General features: G+C 44.6%; 1 protein-coding gene across 3 annotated transcripts in view; it reads left to right on the top strand.

The window, feature by feature from the left end:
• Window positions 1-15,668, top strand: part of lrrk2 (leucine-rich repeat kinase 2) — a 132,609-nt gene that overhangs the window by 75,681 nt on the left and 41,260 nt on the right. For all 3 annotated transcript variants that reach the window (XR_013935810.1, XM_080475543.1, XM_080475542.1), the window contains exons 32-36: window positions 12,350-12,551; window positions 12,903-12,991; window positions 14,656-14,843; window positions 14,915-15,069; window positions 15,155-15,301. Coding sequence is in view for 2 of the 3 variants with exons in the window: in XM_080475543.1 (XP_080331669.1) it covers window positions 12,350-12,551; window positions 12,903-12,991; window positions 14,656-14,843; window positions 14,915-15,069; window positions 15,155-15,301 (781 nt within the window). In the remaining variant the exon portion in view is untranslated. The remainder of the gene's footprint in view (window positions 1-12,349; window positions 12,552-12,902; window positions 12,992-14,655; window positions 14,844-14,914; window positions 15,070-15,154; window positions 15,302-15,668) is intronic.

Genomic DNA, 15,668 nt, shown 5'->3' with positions numbered 1-15,668 from the left:
GGTCCCCACAGGGCTGTGTGCTGAGCCCCCTCCTGTTTGCCCCCTCCTGTACTGCCCCCCTCCTGTACTGCCCCCTCCTGTACTGCCTCTACCACTGCAGTCCTGGCCACAACAACAACATAACGGTCAAATTGGCTGAGGACACCACCGTGGTCAGACTGAGTTCAAAAGGAGACGAGTCAGCGTCCAGAGAGGAGGTGCAGAGACTCTCAACCTGACACTGAACACAGCCAAAACCAAGGAGATCATGGTGGACTTCAGGAGGAACAGAACCGAGCCGCTCCCCCTCTACATCAACAGCGAGTGTGTGGAGAGAGACCACACGTTCAGGTTCCTGAGAGTCCAGATGTCCCATGACCCCTCCTGGACACACAACACCACAGCCGTCTCCACTTCCTGAGAGTTCTCAGGAGGAACAACCTGGACCCAAAGCTGCTGCTGGCCTTCTACCGCTGAACCATGGAGAGCCTGCTGACGTACTGTGGAGCCCTCTGGTGGTACGGGAGCTGCACTGAGGGGGACAGAGCCAGAGGACACTTAAACAGCACAAAAGACGTTTGGCTGTCCTCTCCCCTTCATAATGGACACTAACTCCTCCCGGTGCCTCAGCAGAGCTTGCAGCATTATCAAGGACAGCTCACACCCCGCTTCTCAGCTGGTTGGACTGTTGTCCTCTGCCAGGCGCTCCAGATGGGTTAGGAGAGGACAAACAGACTGAGACACAGCTTGTCCCCAGAGCCAGCACCACCCTGAACTCTCATATGTGCAATACACATTCCATCACTGCTGCTCCTTCTCACTGTGTGATTATATACTGCGCAATACTTTGTAATAAGGGAAAGATTTTTTAACGCATTTTAAGTTTTTATTTGAGTTGTGATCCTGCACTGAATATAGGAGAATCTCTAAATGTCATTGTGCAATGTTGCATAGTGACAATAAAGTCTTTCTATCTATCAGTAGGTAGATGGATGGATGGATGGATGGATGGATGGATGGATGGATGGATGGATAAACTTAAAAAAATTTTGACAAACAATAAAATACAACACATATTTAAAACACACTGAAAGGGGACATGTCATGCAAAATTCCCTTTCTAATGGTTGTCCTACAGTAATATGTGTCCCCATACCTGGAATGACAGTCCAGAAGTGAAGAAAGTCTGTCTTTACTTTTTCTGTCTTGTTACAGTTTTTCTAAAGTGTGTTGCTCCAAGGAGCAAGTCAGAAATCAAACCCTGTGCAGCGTCACCAGGGTTTTTTAGCCAACCCCAATCCAGGTTGACCCTCCCTTTGACCCGCCCACAACCAGGCCGTTCAGCTCGCGCTACGTTTTTTCACCTGGCTACCGCTACAGGTAAAGAAACATGGCGAAGATACATGAAAACACGCTGGATGCACAGTTCTTAATTGCATCAATGAGCAGAGGAGTGGATTTTTACTGCCTTCATCTGAGCCTGTGAGGACCCAGTGCATTCATTTTATTTTTTATGGGAATCTACCAACAAGACTTCCAAAGTTTTTGCACTTCACGGAGGAGTGTTTTTATAAAGTCGGCCAGAACGATGCTGGATACGCTGCAAAACTTGTAATAAAGCATAGATCTGTACCAACTGTCCGTGACTCTATTGCAAATGTGGGACTGTAAGTAAAATGCTCTGATTCATATGCTTTCATATTACTTTTCAAAGCACCAGGCTGGTTAGGTTACAACAGCCGAGGCCACGTTTTTTTATTTATTTATTTTATTGTGAGGTATTGATCATGTCTGAAAGTTGTGCTGATAGAGGCTGTAGATCAGATGGAGGCTTTGCAGAGCCTGAGGAGTGTCTGGGCTTGAACTCATAACGATGCCCGATAGGATTTTAAACACTTAAGATAAGATAAGATATAAGATAAGATATCCCTTTACTTATCTCGCATGTGGAGAAATTTGCAGTGGTACAACAGGATAGTGCAGAGAAAGAAGCACACATAGCAGAAACTAAAAAAAAAGCAGATAAAAATACAATATAATAGAAAAATATGCACACGGTGCCTATAAGTGTGGACATGTACAGAATATGGGGGTGGATGTATTTTACATAGTAAATACGTTCTTATAGATTATTATAGTTATAGCACCACTTATTGTCCAGTTGGAGTGGAGTGATATTGTCCGGTGGTGGTGTGCAGTGGTCTCCTGGGAGCAGGCTTGGTTGAAGAGTCTGACTGCAGCAGGGAGGAAGGACCGGCGGAGTCTCTCCTTCAGACACCGCGGGTGGAGAAGCCTGTCACTGACGGAGCTGCCCAGTGATGTGACGGTACCATGTAGGGGGTGGGAGACAGTCTCCATCAGGGATGAAAGCTTCTTCAACATCCTCCTGTCTCCCACCACCTCCACAGGGTCCAGGGGGCAGCCCAGGACAGAGCTGGCCTTCCTCACCAGTTGGTTCAGTTTGTTCCTGTCTGCAGCCGGAGTGCTGCTGCTCCAGCAGACCACTCCATAGAAAATGGCTGATGCCACCACTGAGTCATAAAAGGTCCTCAGGAGCGCCCCCTGCACTCCAAAGGACCTGAGTCTCCGCAGCAGATGGAGTCTGCTCTGGCCCTTCTTGTAGAGAGCTTGGGTGGTGTCAGACCAGTCCAGTTTATTGTTCAGGTGAACACCCAGGTACTTAGAAGAGTCCACTATCTCAATTTCCTTTCCCTGAATGTTCACCGGTGGGGGGGAGTGGATCTCTGCCTGCGGAAGTCCACCACCAGCTCTTTGGTTTTACCCGCATTGATCTGGAGGTGGTTCCGCTGGCACCAGTCCACAAAGTCCAGGTTGAGTTCTCTGTACTCCCCCTCGTCCCCATTGGTGATGAGGCCGACGACGGCGGAGTCGTCAGAGAACTTCTGCAGGTGACAGGTGGATGTGTTGTCGGAGAAGTCTCAGTGTAGAGGGTGAAGAGGAAGGGAGCCAGGACTGTCCCCTGTGGAGCCCCCGTACTGCAGATGACCAGGTCAGACACACAGTCCCGTGTCCTCACAAACTGTGGCCGGTTGGTCAGGTAGTCCAGGAGCCAGGATGTGAGGTGCAGGTCGACTCCAGTGTGCTGCAACTTGTCCCCCAGAAGCGTGGGCTGGATGGTGTTGAAAGCACTGGAGAAATCCTAGAACATGATCCTCACAGTGCTCCCAGCCCTCTCCAGGTGAGAGAGAGATCTCTCCATGAGGTAGAGGATGGCGTCCTCCACCTCGATGCCTGGCTGGTAGGCCAACTGCAGCTGGTCCATCGATGAGCTCACCAGGGGGCGCAGATGGAGAAGGACCAACCTCTCAAGGTCTTCATCAGGTGTGATGTCAGCGCCACCGGCCTGAAGTTGTTGAAGTCCTTGGGGCGGGAGGTCTTCGGCACCGGTACCACACAGGTCGTCTTCCAGAGCTGTGGTACTCTCCCCAGTTGAAGGCTCAGGTTGAACATGTGCCCCATGACCCCACTGAGCTGGTCTGCACAGGTTCTGAGGAGTCTGGAGCTGATGCCATCCGGACCGGTTCCTGACCTTTAGCCTCCTCAGCTCTCTGTTCACCTGGGCTGTTGTGAAGGACAGGCTGGAGCAAATCTGTTGAAGAAAATGTTCAGATCATTCACCCCCTCCTGGTCCAGAACCAGCTCGATGTTGGAGTCCTTGTGACCCGAGATCGCTTTCAGGTCCTTCCAGACTCCGCTGACATTCCGCTGCTGCAGCTGTTCCTCCATCTTCCTCCTGTAGCTGCTTTTCCCCTCCCTGATCTTCCTCCTCAGCTCTCTCTGCACAGTCCTCATCTCCTCCCTGTCTTTTGATTCACAGGCCGTCCTTTTGTCCCTGAGGACGGCCCTTATCTCAGGAGTGATCCACGGTTTGCTGTTGGCAAACCAGCGTATGGTCTTGGTGGGAACCGTGTAATCCACACAGAAGTTTATGTAGTCTGTGATGCAGTTTGTGAGGCCGTCCATGTCCTCCCCGTGGTCCTCATAGAACACTTCCCATGCAGTTGTCTCAAAACAGTCTTTGAGAGCCTCTTCTGCCTCATCGGACCAGATTTTAATGGTGCGGGTCACAGCTGGTTGTCTGTGTACCAGAGGTTTGTACACAGGCAGGAGGTGCACAAGGTTGTGATCTGATCGGCCAAGGGGAGGGAGAGGAGATGAGAGGTATGCCCCCTTGGTGTTGGCATAGAAAAGGTCCAGTATTTTATTGTCTCTGGTGCAGCAGGTGACATATTGTTTGAAGGTGGGCAGGGTGGAGGAGATGGAGGCATGATTAAAGTCCCCGGTGATGGAGGAGATCCTGTGGGTGGTGTGTCTGCAGCCTGTTTGTGAGCGAGTGCAGGACATCACCCGCTGCGTGGGCGTTAGCAGAGGGGGGAACGTACGCAGTTATCGCCATAACGTGCGAGAATTCCCGCGGCAGGTAATACAGCCTCATGCTAACGGCTAACAGTTCAATGTCCTTACAGCAGAGTTGTTCTTTAACAGTGATGTGCCGGGATTACACCATCTATCGTTCACAAACACTGCCAGCCCTCCTCCTTTCCACTTACCACTCTCCTTTGTCCTCTCTGCCCGTGTCAGTTGGAAACCATCCAGCGTAACGTTCGAGTCCGGTGTTAGCTCCGTTAGCCAGGTCTCCGTGAATAGCATCAGGCTACATTCCCGATATTCCCTCTGATGCCGGGTTAGTGCCGCAAGCTCGTCCATCTTGTTTGTAAGGGATCTTACGTTCCCGGTGACGATCGATGGTAGGACGGGTTTGTAGCGTTGCTTCCCGTTGCGGTGTTTTACCCCGGCACGGCCTCCCCGTCGCCTTCTCTTCAGCCCGTTGGGAACATCGGGTCTTTTGCCGGTTAGCTTAGCTGCGTTACCGAGGGCTAACAGCTGATCCTTGGTGTAAACAATAGGACCGCTGCAGCGCCTGGCCTCCGCGGTCACAGGTGGAGCCAGTAAAGTTATTAAAATGAGAAAAACCAGAACAGACTTGGCCAGAGTTATATCCATCTTGTGGCAGGATGATTGTCGTACAAAGAAAATCCACTAAAAGAACAGTTAGTAGGAGAAAGTAGGAAAAAGCCAGGAGCTGTTTTACCGTGCAGCCACTTGGGTAGCGCACCGGATGTCACTTACAAAGAGTAATGATATACTGAATAAATTAGGAAGTAGGAATGTTCTGGCTCCGGAGACACTCTGCAGAGCAGTTTACAGATTACTGAAGGAGCAGTTAATCTCTGAGATTATGAAGAATTCCAACCCATCCAGCAGCTCAAAGCAACACTGCTGCTGCAGCCAAAGCCAGAACCTTCCTGACTTGGTGAGATTAGAGCAGATTAATTGATCAGTGATATAAAGGAACAGCACTGTGATCACTCAGTTCCACTTTATTCCAGCAGAACGGTTCCAGGCAGAACTTCCTCACTGCTCTTCTTTTACTTTACATTCTCCATCACTGGTTCTGAGGCGGAGGTTCTCTTGTGTTTTATGTTGAAATATCAATTCATCACCATGACGACAGGAGGAGTTCTGGTTCCATAAATTCATGGTTCTGCAGTTCTGTCAGGTGTGATCATGAACCTCATTATTCCAGATCAACCCCCGTGGAGATAAACTGACCTGGAACAAGTCCAGAACAAAAACATCCTTCAGAGCCTCAGAGACCAGGATTTATTTTATGATGTCAAAAAGACTGTTCTAGGGAGGGGCGTGGTTATGGCGCTGAGCTGAGCACACATCTTTTTGTGAGCTCCTGGCTATATTCTAATACAATCCTGTAAACTTTCCTTTAACTGCATAAACAGTGATAACTTTTTTTGCGGCGACTTAATACTGCATACCCGCGACAGTATGCCGAGGAGGAACAACTCGAAAGCACACTTTTCTCAGACTGAAGAAGACGACGTCCCAGATGCTAGCAGCCTAGCTAACTCGGAGTGTGCTGCGAGTCACGTGCCTCGTGAGAACGATGTGGACACTGGAGCACCCCAAAACGCAGACGTCATTCAGATACTCGACGGGATAAGAAAAGACTTTTCCACAAAGATAGATGTGGTCCTGAAAGCTAATCAAGATGTTAAGAGGGACGTGCAGGACTTCTCGGCACGCATGGATGTAGCGGAAGCGCGCATCAGCAGTGTAGAGGACACAGTTAACTCAGAGAAAGGCAAGGCTGATGCTCGAGCTAAACAAGTGACTCTCCTCACAAACAAACTTGACGAGCTCGAAAACCGCTCTCGCCGTTCCAACCTGCGGATTGTTAACGTGCCTGAGAGGAGGGAGGGGAGTGACGCGGTAGCTTTCCTGGAGAAGTGGCTCCCCGAGGTGCTGGGACCAGCGACATTCCCAAATCCTCCTCTGATTGAAACAGCGCACAGGTTACCTGGCCGGACGCAACCGAATCGATCAACCACTCCGAGAGTCATCATCGTGAAGTTTTTAAACTTTCAGGATAAAGTCCGAGTGATGCGAGCTTCCAGAGCCAAAGGCAAACTTATCTACGCCGGTCAACAGATCATTTTCTTCCCGGATCTTCGGCGGAGCTCCACCGACGCAGGAGGGGTTTCGACCGGGCAAAACAACAGCTGAGATCGATGAACATTCGGTACGGAATAATCTACCCAGCCAAACTACGAGTGACGTCTGATGGACAATCACGTGAGTTTGAAACCCCGGCAGAAGCTGAAAAATTCATACAAGGGTTACAGAACACAGAGGACTCACAGTCTATTTAAAGTGATTATTCGGCATACTGTCTGCTTTCCCGGAAAAGATTTAAGCCGCAAGAAAGACTATGATGAACATTTCATATATACTTGTTTATGTAGATCATGTTCTTTTGCCAGGGGACACAATGGTCCTCTGAGATCTGTTTGGTTTAACTGCTCCCTTGTTCACACTGGATCAGTTACTGCACTTATCTGCACCCCAAGTTCGGGGGGAGGGTGGGGAAAGGCGAGGGGCTGTCTTGTTCTGGTTGACAGCTCAGGGGGTTTGTTCATGGCAAAGTTTAAGTGTTTTTGTTTTTTCCACATCTTGCGATATTTCATCGGTACTCTCCCAAAATGTTACTCAGAGATACTCATCAGGTTTACAAACAACTAAAAGATGATGCTATGCTGTAAAATCTGGTATATTATTAAGACTAGATGACTGCAAATAAAAATGTTAAATTCACTTCTTGGAATGTTAGAGGGATGGTAAAGTTGACTAAATTAAAGCAAGTGATTACCAGGCTTAAACAACTCAAGTCTTCAGTAGTGTTCATCCAGGAGACTCATTTACTCAGAGAGGACTTGGTGAAAGTTCATAGGAGATGGCCAGGCAAAGTAGTAGTATCCTGTTTCCCTTCTCGTTCAAGAGGGGTTATGGTGTTAATTCATAAGTCGGTGCCTTTTCAAATAAACAATACTATTTATGATAAAAGTGGTAGATTTGTGGTGGTTCACGGAACTCTCCTGAGAGAAAATATTAATTTGGTTAATGTGTATGGCCCCAACGATGATAACCCATCATTTTTTGAGAATATATTTCTGATGCTGGCCACACTCCCTGGTAAGATTATATTGGCAGGTGACTTAAATTGTGTATTAGACCCGAAACTGGATCGATCGACAGGGATAGATGCATCCCATTCCCAATCCAGAAAAAAAATTCAACAATACATTAAAGACCTAAACCTCTGTGATCCTTGGAGGGCTCAAAACCCCAATACAAGGGAATTCTCCTGCTACTCTGCAGTATTTGAAACACACTCCAGAATAGATAATTTTTTAATTTCCTCATCTCTGCTACCTAGTATAATTGTTTATATGATAGTATTGTTTTATCTGATCACGGCCCAACATCACTTTTGTACAACATCGGACGAGGGTATAGACAATCAGCTAATTGGCGATTACATCCAAAATGGCTACACGATTCTGACTTTATAAGATTTGTAGGAGATCATATTGATCACTACTTCTCTATACAAATCAAACTTCTGCAGCCATTATATTGGAAGCTTTTAAAGCTTATATTAGAGGACAAATGATCAGCTTCACCAGCTCTAAATCTAACAAATTTAAACAAACTATGAATGAATTAGACTCTAAAATTAGAGAATTGGAGAGAGAAGTTAGCATAGATGATTCAACACAAAAGAAAAAGGAATTACAGATCCTTAAAGCAAAATATGAGGAGCTCTCCGTGCTTAAGGCTGAGGATGGTATAGTAAAACTGAAACAAACTTTTTACGATCAGGGTGAAAAGCCAGGAAAACTACTAGCTTGGCAGATAAAGAAAATTGAATCGGACAGAGTCATCAATACAATTAGAAACGAACAAGGACAATTAACTACAGATCCCTCAGAAATTAATAACACCTTTGTCTCATTTTATAAAACTCTTTATAATTCTGACACTCCTCAAGACCAGATAAACCAAAACAATTTCTTGGATGGGCTGGTCATCCCCTGTATTTCTGAGAGTACAAAAACTGAACTGGAGAGGGGATTTAATTTAAATGACATCTCTAATGCCATTACAAACATGAGAGGAGGTAAAGCGTCAGGACCAGACGGGCTTCCTATCGATATTTATAAATTATTTAAAACAAAATTATCAGCCCCTCTACTAGATGTTTATTTGGAATCTTTTGAAACTGGTTGCCTCCCTGATTCGGTTCGTAGTGCTCTGATCATTCTTATTCTAAAACCAGGCAAAGTGCCAACAGAACGTGGTTCTTACAGACCCATATCACTTTTAAATTCAGATGCAAAGATTATAGCCAAAGTTCTAGCCATGAGACTTGAGAGGGTTCTACCATCCATTATTCATGGTGACCAGAATGGCTTTGTGCAGAAGCGGCAAGGGTTCCATAATGTGAGGAGAGTTCTTAACATAATATATGAATGTGAGGAGTCCCCTGATACTGCAATATTATCACTAGATGCCGAAAAGGCATTCGACCGAGTCAAATGGCCATATCTACTCGAAGTGCTTAGGCGGTTTGGATTTGGTGAGTATTTTCGTAGATGGGTCGAAATTTTATTTGTTGATTCTTCAGCTATGGTATCTACTAATGGTCTCATCTCTCAGCCTTTCAAGTTGTTTCGAGGCACAAGGCAAGGGTCACCGATTTCACCTCTTCTTTTTGTAATAGCCATGGAACCTTTAGCAATAGCGATCATATCCCATCCCTTAATTCATGGTATTAAAATTGGGGATTTGGAACACAATACAGCAATGTACGCTGATGATACTATAGTGTTCTTATCACAACTTGCAGAATCGATACCGTCTCTCTTGGGGTTGTTTGGTCGATTTGGAAGTATCTCTGGGTTTAAAGTGAACAAAGAAAAGTCATCTATTATATTTTTAAATGAAAATGAGAGGAAGAAACCGTTAGTATCTCATCCATTTGTGAATCCTACGGAGGAATTTAAGTACTTGGGAATCAAAATAACCCCAAAGATAAGTAATCTTAGTTCAGCCAATTATGCCCATGGTACTTGATGTAACAGAAGAGATCTCGAGATGGACAACACTACCTCTTTCAATATTGGGAAGAATAAATCTAGTAAAGATGACTATACTACCAAAGTTTGTATTTGTCTTTCAATGAATTCCACTGGCTCCTCCTCTTTCTTTTTTTCCCAGGATCAGAAAGCTCCTTTCTTAATTCATCTGGAACAATAGGAAGCCAAGACTCAGACTTTCCCTCTTATATCTTCCTTATGATAGAGGAGGGCTACAGCTGCCAAATCTAGAATGGTATTATTGGGCTGCTCAGCTGAGGGCCATGATGTTTTGGTTTTCTAAAGATGTCTTCAGACCCTGGTTAGAAATTGAAAAACGGTCCTCAAAAGATTTGCCATTGAATAGCTATCTATACTCAGCTTCTTTTAAAACACTAAAGAAAGATACTACTAATCCTTTTGTAAAAAACTCTGTTGTTGTTTGGCATGAAGCACAAAAATATTTGGGTGACTCTTCAAGGTTGTCCTGTTTTGCCCCCATCTGGGGTAATGATCATTTTGCCCCAGCAAAGAATGAAATGGGATTTAAAACTTGGATGAACAAGGGCATAAAACAAATGCAGGATGTATATGTGGATTGTACTTTAATGTCATTCAGTGAGCTAAAAGCAAAGTTTTATATACCACAGAAACACTTTTTTAAGTATTTACAACTCCGAAGTTTTATTCTGGCAAATTTAAGCAACTCAGTGCAACAACCTCCACTATCCACCTTAGAAACACATGCTACAAAAAACTGTTTTGGAAAAGAGCTGATCTCCCGGTTTTATAACTTACTGGTTGAAAACCATAAGGAAAACTCTGATAATAAGAGGCAGGAGTGGATCCGTGACTTACAATCTGACATTTCACTCAGTGAATGGAGTAAATTATGTTTAAAAGCACATACTCAAACCATCAACACTCGTTTGAGAATGATACAATTTAATTGGATAATGCGAACATATATTTCCCCTGTACAATTAAATAAATTTAATTCTAATAATCTTGACCTATGTTATAAATGTAACAATCACCAGGGTACATTAATTCACTGTTTATGGAAATGTGAAGAGATTCAAAAACTTTGGAGTTCAGTGTTAAAATATGTTTCTCAAATCACGTCTTCTCCTGTACCTCTATGCCCTAAGCTCTGTATTTTAGGTATCTATCCTGAGAACTGTTCTTTATCCACCACAGAAAGGAAAATGGTTGATCTTTGTTTACTTCAGGCCAAACGCTGTATTGCATTATATTGGAAGAATGTTGGATGTCCTTCTGTTATCCACTGGTTGAATAACTTAACATCGAGTTTGGCTCTTGAGAAGCTGACCTATATTGTTAGAAAAAGGGCTTCTGAATTTTATGACATTTGGAAGATTTTTCTGGAACTGTTGGAGAGGGGAGATATGGAGGAGACATTGGGAGAGTGAGATGATAAAGATTTTTATATAAGAGTTTGTTTTGTTTTGTTTTTTGTTGGTCGTATGTTATAACTTATATTGAGAATATTATTATTCATCATTATTTTCAATGTGTATTTTCATTTATGTATTTACTTATTTATTTATTTTCTCTTCATTTATTGCTCAGAATTTTGTTGAATATTTGTTGATGTATTTTTTTTTATTATTTTGTTCAATAATGCCATATGTTGAAATTGTTGGTTGTTGTATTGTTGTATCAATACGAAAAATAATAAAGACATGTTTAAAAAAAAAAAAAAAAAAAAAAGATTGTTCTAGATTAATTTATCATCTCCTCTCTGCTGCAGCTCAGAGCTGAACCTGCCCACCAATCACCATCATTTAAGACTGGGCGGGGCATTTCCCAAGAGATCTGATTGGTCAGGAGGCGGAGCTCTGACCTCTTATCTAGAACATATCCTGCTCCGGAGCGGGTTAGACTTTCAGTGTCAGTTACCATGGTGATTTATCCTGGTGAGAAGTGAGTGAGCGTCGTACTACAGAAAACCAGAGTTAATCCTGAAGTTACCTAGATAAGAGAAAACCAGAGTTGATCCTGAAGTTACCTGGATAAGAGAAAACCAGAGTTAATCCTGAAGTTATCTGGATAAGAGAAAACCAGAGTTAATCCTGAAGTTACCTGGATAAGAGAAAACCAGAGTTAATCCTGAAGTTACCTAGATCAGAGAAAACCCAGCTTCGTAGTACAGGCCTCAGGAGAGGAAGCACTTCCTCCTCTTCCCAGGATGGGCATGTGGGGCGGAGCCAGTCCAGCTCACTGAAACTCTCTAATGATGGAATATTCAACTGGCTGAAGATCAAGGACAAGCTGGGTTTGGGGCAAAACACTTTGAATACAATGTTTATGGACCAATACGAAGCATGTGGAAGTGTTGAAAAGTTGTGTGATATGACTCCTTTAAAGTACAAGTAAGACATAAAGGAAATGTTAAACAGAAACAGGAAACAGTAGCTGATAAAAAAAGAAATATATATATTCATATGTGCAGTCCGGTTTCTTCTTTCATTTTGTTTAGAGGGGCTATTACATTTGGGGTGAATGTTTTTGCGGGCCAGAGGGTCTCTGAAGCGTCGACCTGATGGAAGCACATGGGAGGAGTGATGAAGGGGGTGAGAGCGGCTGGACAGTTCAGGGGTCTGAGTTTGTGGTGAACCTATGATCCTGCTGGCCTGTTTAACAATACGGGACAGTTTGGTTTGGTGTTTAGTTGAGAGGGAGCTATACCAGGATGCCATATTGATGGTAATGATAGATTCAGTGAGTGAGGTGTAAACTAAGAAGCCTTCAGTTTCCTCAGCAGGTGAAGGTGCTGCCCCCCCCCCCCCCCCCTTTCTCATGACCTCTGACCTCGTGTCCCTGCCTCTCAGATTCAGGACCAGCGTGTGATGGATCAGCTGGTTCCAGAGTGCTACGTGGAGCTGGAGCGTCGGCTCCTCCAGGAGAGGCTCCGGGTTCCTCCAGAGTTCCCTGTCCTCAAGCACCGTGAGCTGTTGCAGCTCATCCAGGATTTGCAGCTGCAGCTGGAGGAGGCTGAGCTGCCTCATGCCGTCCACTTCCTCAGTGAAGCCGGTCAGTGTGCCAAGCAGCAGTCCACCAATAATTCCAGCAAGCATCCTCCAGTTTTACAATTTAGACTGGAAGGTTACCAGAAAATCTAAAGTTCAGAGCGAGGAAGGCTTGAAAAATATCCATAGCGATATTGTAGTAACATGCATAGCGAAGCACTGTGCTCAGTTCTGTGGATTGTTTGTTCTCTGGATCATTGTGTGCACCGATTTGTACGAACATAACAACATGTGTGCGTGTACGATTGGTTTGGAGTGTGAGTATGTGCGTTTTGATAACAGATGATTCAGAAGTTGTGTTATTGTCGTGGTAGCTTGGACTTGGTGTATCAATAATTGTTTTTGTCACATTCAGGGGTGTTACTGCACTTTGATGATCCTGCACTTCAGCTCCAAGACCTGTACTTTATTGATCCTCAGTGGCTGTGCAACATCCTCTCCCAGGTAGGCCTTTTTAAAATTCAATTCAATTCAATTCAATTTTATTTGTTAAGCGCTAAATCACATCAACAAACATCTCAAAGCGCTCTTACAATGATAGAGTACAACAGGACCCAACTAAACACTAAAATAGACACAGAGTTCATTTAGTTTGCTGTTTCTGCCTCACCGCTGAACTCAGGCTGTTGACTGACTAAATGGTCTTGTTTGTGTCGTGTCTAATCCATCGGGTGGAGACAAAACAGCGTGTAATCCAGCCACGCCATGAGGTTTGAATGAGTTGCATTGAATTATGTGCTAAATTGTAAGATAAGTTCTCAGCTTTAAATGTAGCTGATAACATGCTGAGTGCAGGCCAGCGTCTGAGCTCCACATCTGAGGCCCCGTTTACACGACAACGAATTCCAGTGTATCCGCAAAACTTCCTTCACTTTTGGGGGGTCCGTATGCACTGTATCCTGAAGTTTTTAATCCGGCTCCCAAGGTGGAAAGATTGTTTCACGGTGCAAATCCCTCCTGCAGAGACTGACGGAGGCTACAGAGCCTGCTACTGCTCACCCCCCCCCCGCTCATCCAGTTGTAAACAAACATGGCGGCCACGTAGTGGTACGACCCGTAGTGGTACGGCCCGTAGTGGTAGTGGTACGACCCGTAGTGGTACGACCCTTAGCGGTACGACCCGTAGCGGTACGACCCGTAGTGGTACGACCCGTAGTGGTACGACCCGCGGTCCATATTCTAGTTCTATGGTCCAGATCAGTAGTTTAATAGTTGAGACTCTCCCTGATATCATCCGGTTCCTCATCAGTCCACTAGGATGTCAGGTTCTCTCCATTTTCTTCACCTTTATAGTGTTTTGTTCTCTGCACACGTCTGTGTAGTTTCATTATAAAATCAAGCAACAGCGCCCTCCAGTGGCCCGGCAGACTAACTACATCGTCTCTGTGTCCGCTGCTGCAGTGGAAACACTCCTTTTTTTAACGGATTCGGTGTTGTCACGTGAAACGTTGTCGTGTAAACGGGGCCTTAATCCATTGGCCAGAGGCCAACATGGAACCATCTGGGTGGGCAAAGGCTATCATATGTTTTCTGAAAGCTAACAGTCTCAGGTGTCTGAAAATGCATGATAACCTTTTCAACTTGGTAGATTTTAGAATTTACAGCTCAGCAAAGATCGGAAATTGTGAAAAAATATGGCAAATTGTGAAAATGTCAAATTAAATAAATAATTTATTTAAAGGTCAAGGTCATCCTCTAAGGTCAAGGTCAAAAAACGTGCAAAATTAAGGATATGACTTCATCTAACATGCTCTACCACCACATATATTTTATCGCTCCAAAAGTAATGTAATCTTGAAGGCAAGGCTACTGGCTGACACGTGTAATGTTTCCGATCTTTGCCGAGCTGTAAATTCTAAAATCTACCAAGTTGAAAAGGTTATCATGCATTTTCAGACACCTGAGACTGTTAGCTTTCTGAAAACATATGATAGCCTTTGCCCACCCAGATGGTTCCACTTTGTCAGAAGTTGGCGTCTGGCCCATGGACAAACTGTAACTTCAAGGATTTATGTAGATGTCAGCCAGGAACCAACAGATTTCTACAGTGTGTCTTTGTGCATTTCACGTTCCGAAGTGACTGGTGCTCTGTCGTGTGCTCTGTGTAGAAACAGACGCTAAAGAGCTGTGGCTTCAGGGAGCATCCTAAAGGACTCATCCAGCGTTCTACCGTGGAAAAGCTTCTGTTCGAGACCAAATGTTTTCCGAAGAGTCACCTGATGCAGTTCTTCAAGCTTCTGGAGAAGTTTCAGATTGCTATTCCCTTCAGTGAGGATCAGCTGCTGATACCCAGCAGGTACACTTGAAAGCATGAATGTTTGTAAAGATGAATCTCTGACTTTCAGTAATGCTCATTTTTGTGCACAGCTTGTCCGAATACAAGCCAGTGATCGAGCTTCCTCACTGCGAGAACTCTGAGGTGATTGTGCGTCTGTACGAGATGCCGTACTTCCCCATGGATTACTGGTCTCGACAGATAAGCCGTCTGCTGGCGTTCTCCTCATACCTGCTTTGTGGGAGAGGTGAACTGTCTGTTTTTCTGCAGTTAAACATTGGAAGACAAAACCCAGTACTTAATAAAACTGTTTAACTGTGTGCGATGTCCAGAAAAAGTGGAGCGACCAAACCGGATCTACTGGAGGAGAGGTATTTACCTGAACTGGTCACCAGAGGCGTACTGCCTGGTGGAGGCTGCGTCAGTGGAGGAGAATCCCTCCAGCTTCGTTAGGATAACCGTACCGTCTTCACACAAAGGTGCAGTTGTTTTTAAAGCATCCACTTCTAAAACTACCTGGCAAGTGAAAAATAACCCTAAAAATGGTGTGAAAAGCACATTTTTCTGTAATGTGTTCAAAAGCTTCTAGTAGAATTAGTAAAAACATTCCTAGTGAGGCATGTTGAAGTGACGTGATATACGTATTGACCTTTCAAAATATAACAGACTGCATTAATAGGTAAGAAAAGCTATTTATTATACAAGTATGATACCACTACTAGAAGGAAATATCATATCTCATAATTCACCTGCAATGCTTTAAACTCTGCATGGACTCATCCCTCGAATATATGTTCCTCACAACTATTGCACTGTTAGAAAGGGAAATACAGAAGATTCAAGCCG

Source organism: Lipophrys pholis (assembly GCF_963383615.2).
Source record: "Lipophrys pholis genome assembly, chromosome: 11".
Lineage (NCBI taxonomy): Eukaryota > Metazoa > Chordata > Actinopteri > Blenniiformes > Blenniidae > Lipophrys > Lipophrys pholis.
The sequence above is the reverse complement of the archived record's forward strand: the minus strand, read 5'-3'. Positions and strand labels throughout refer to the sequence as shown.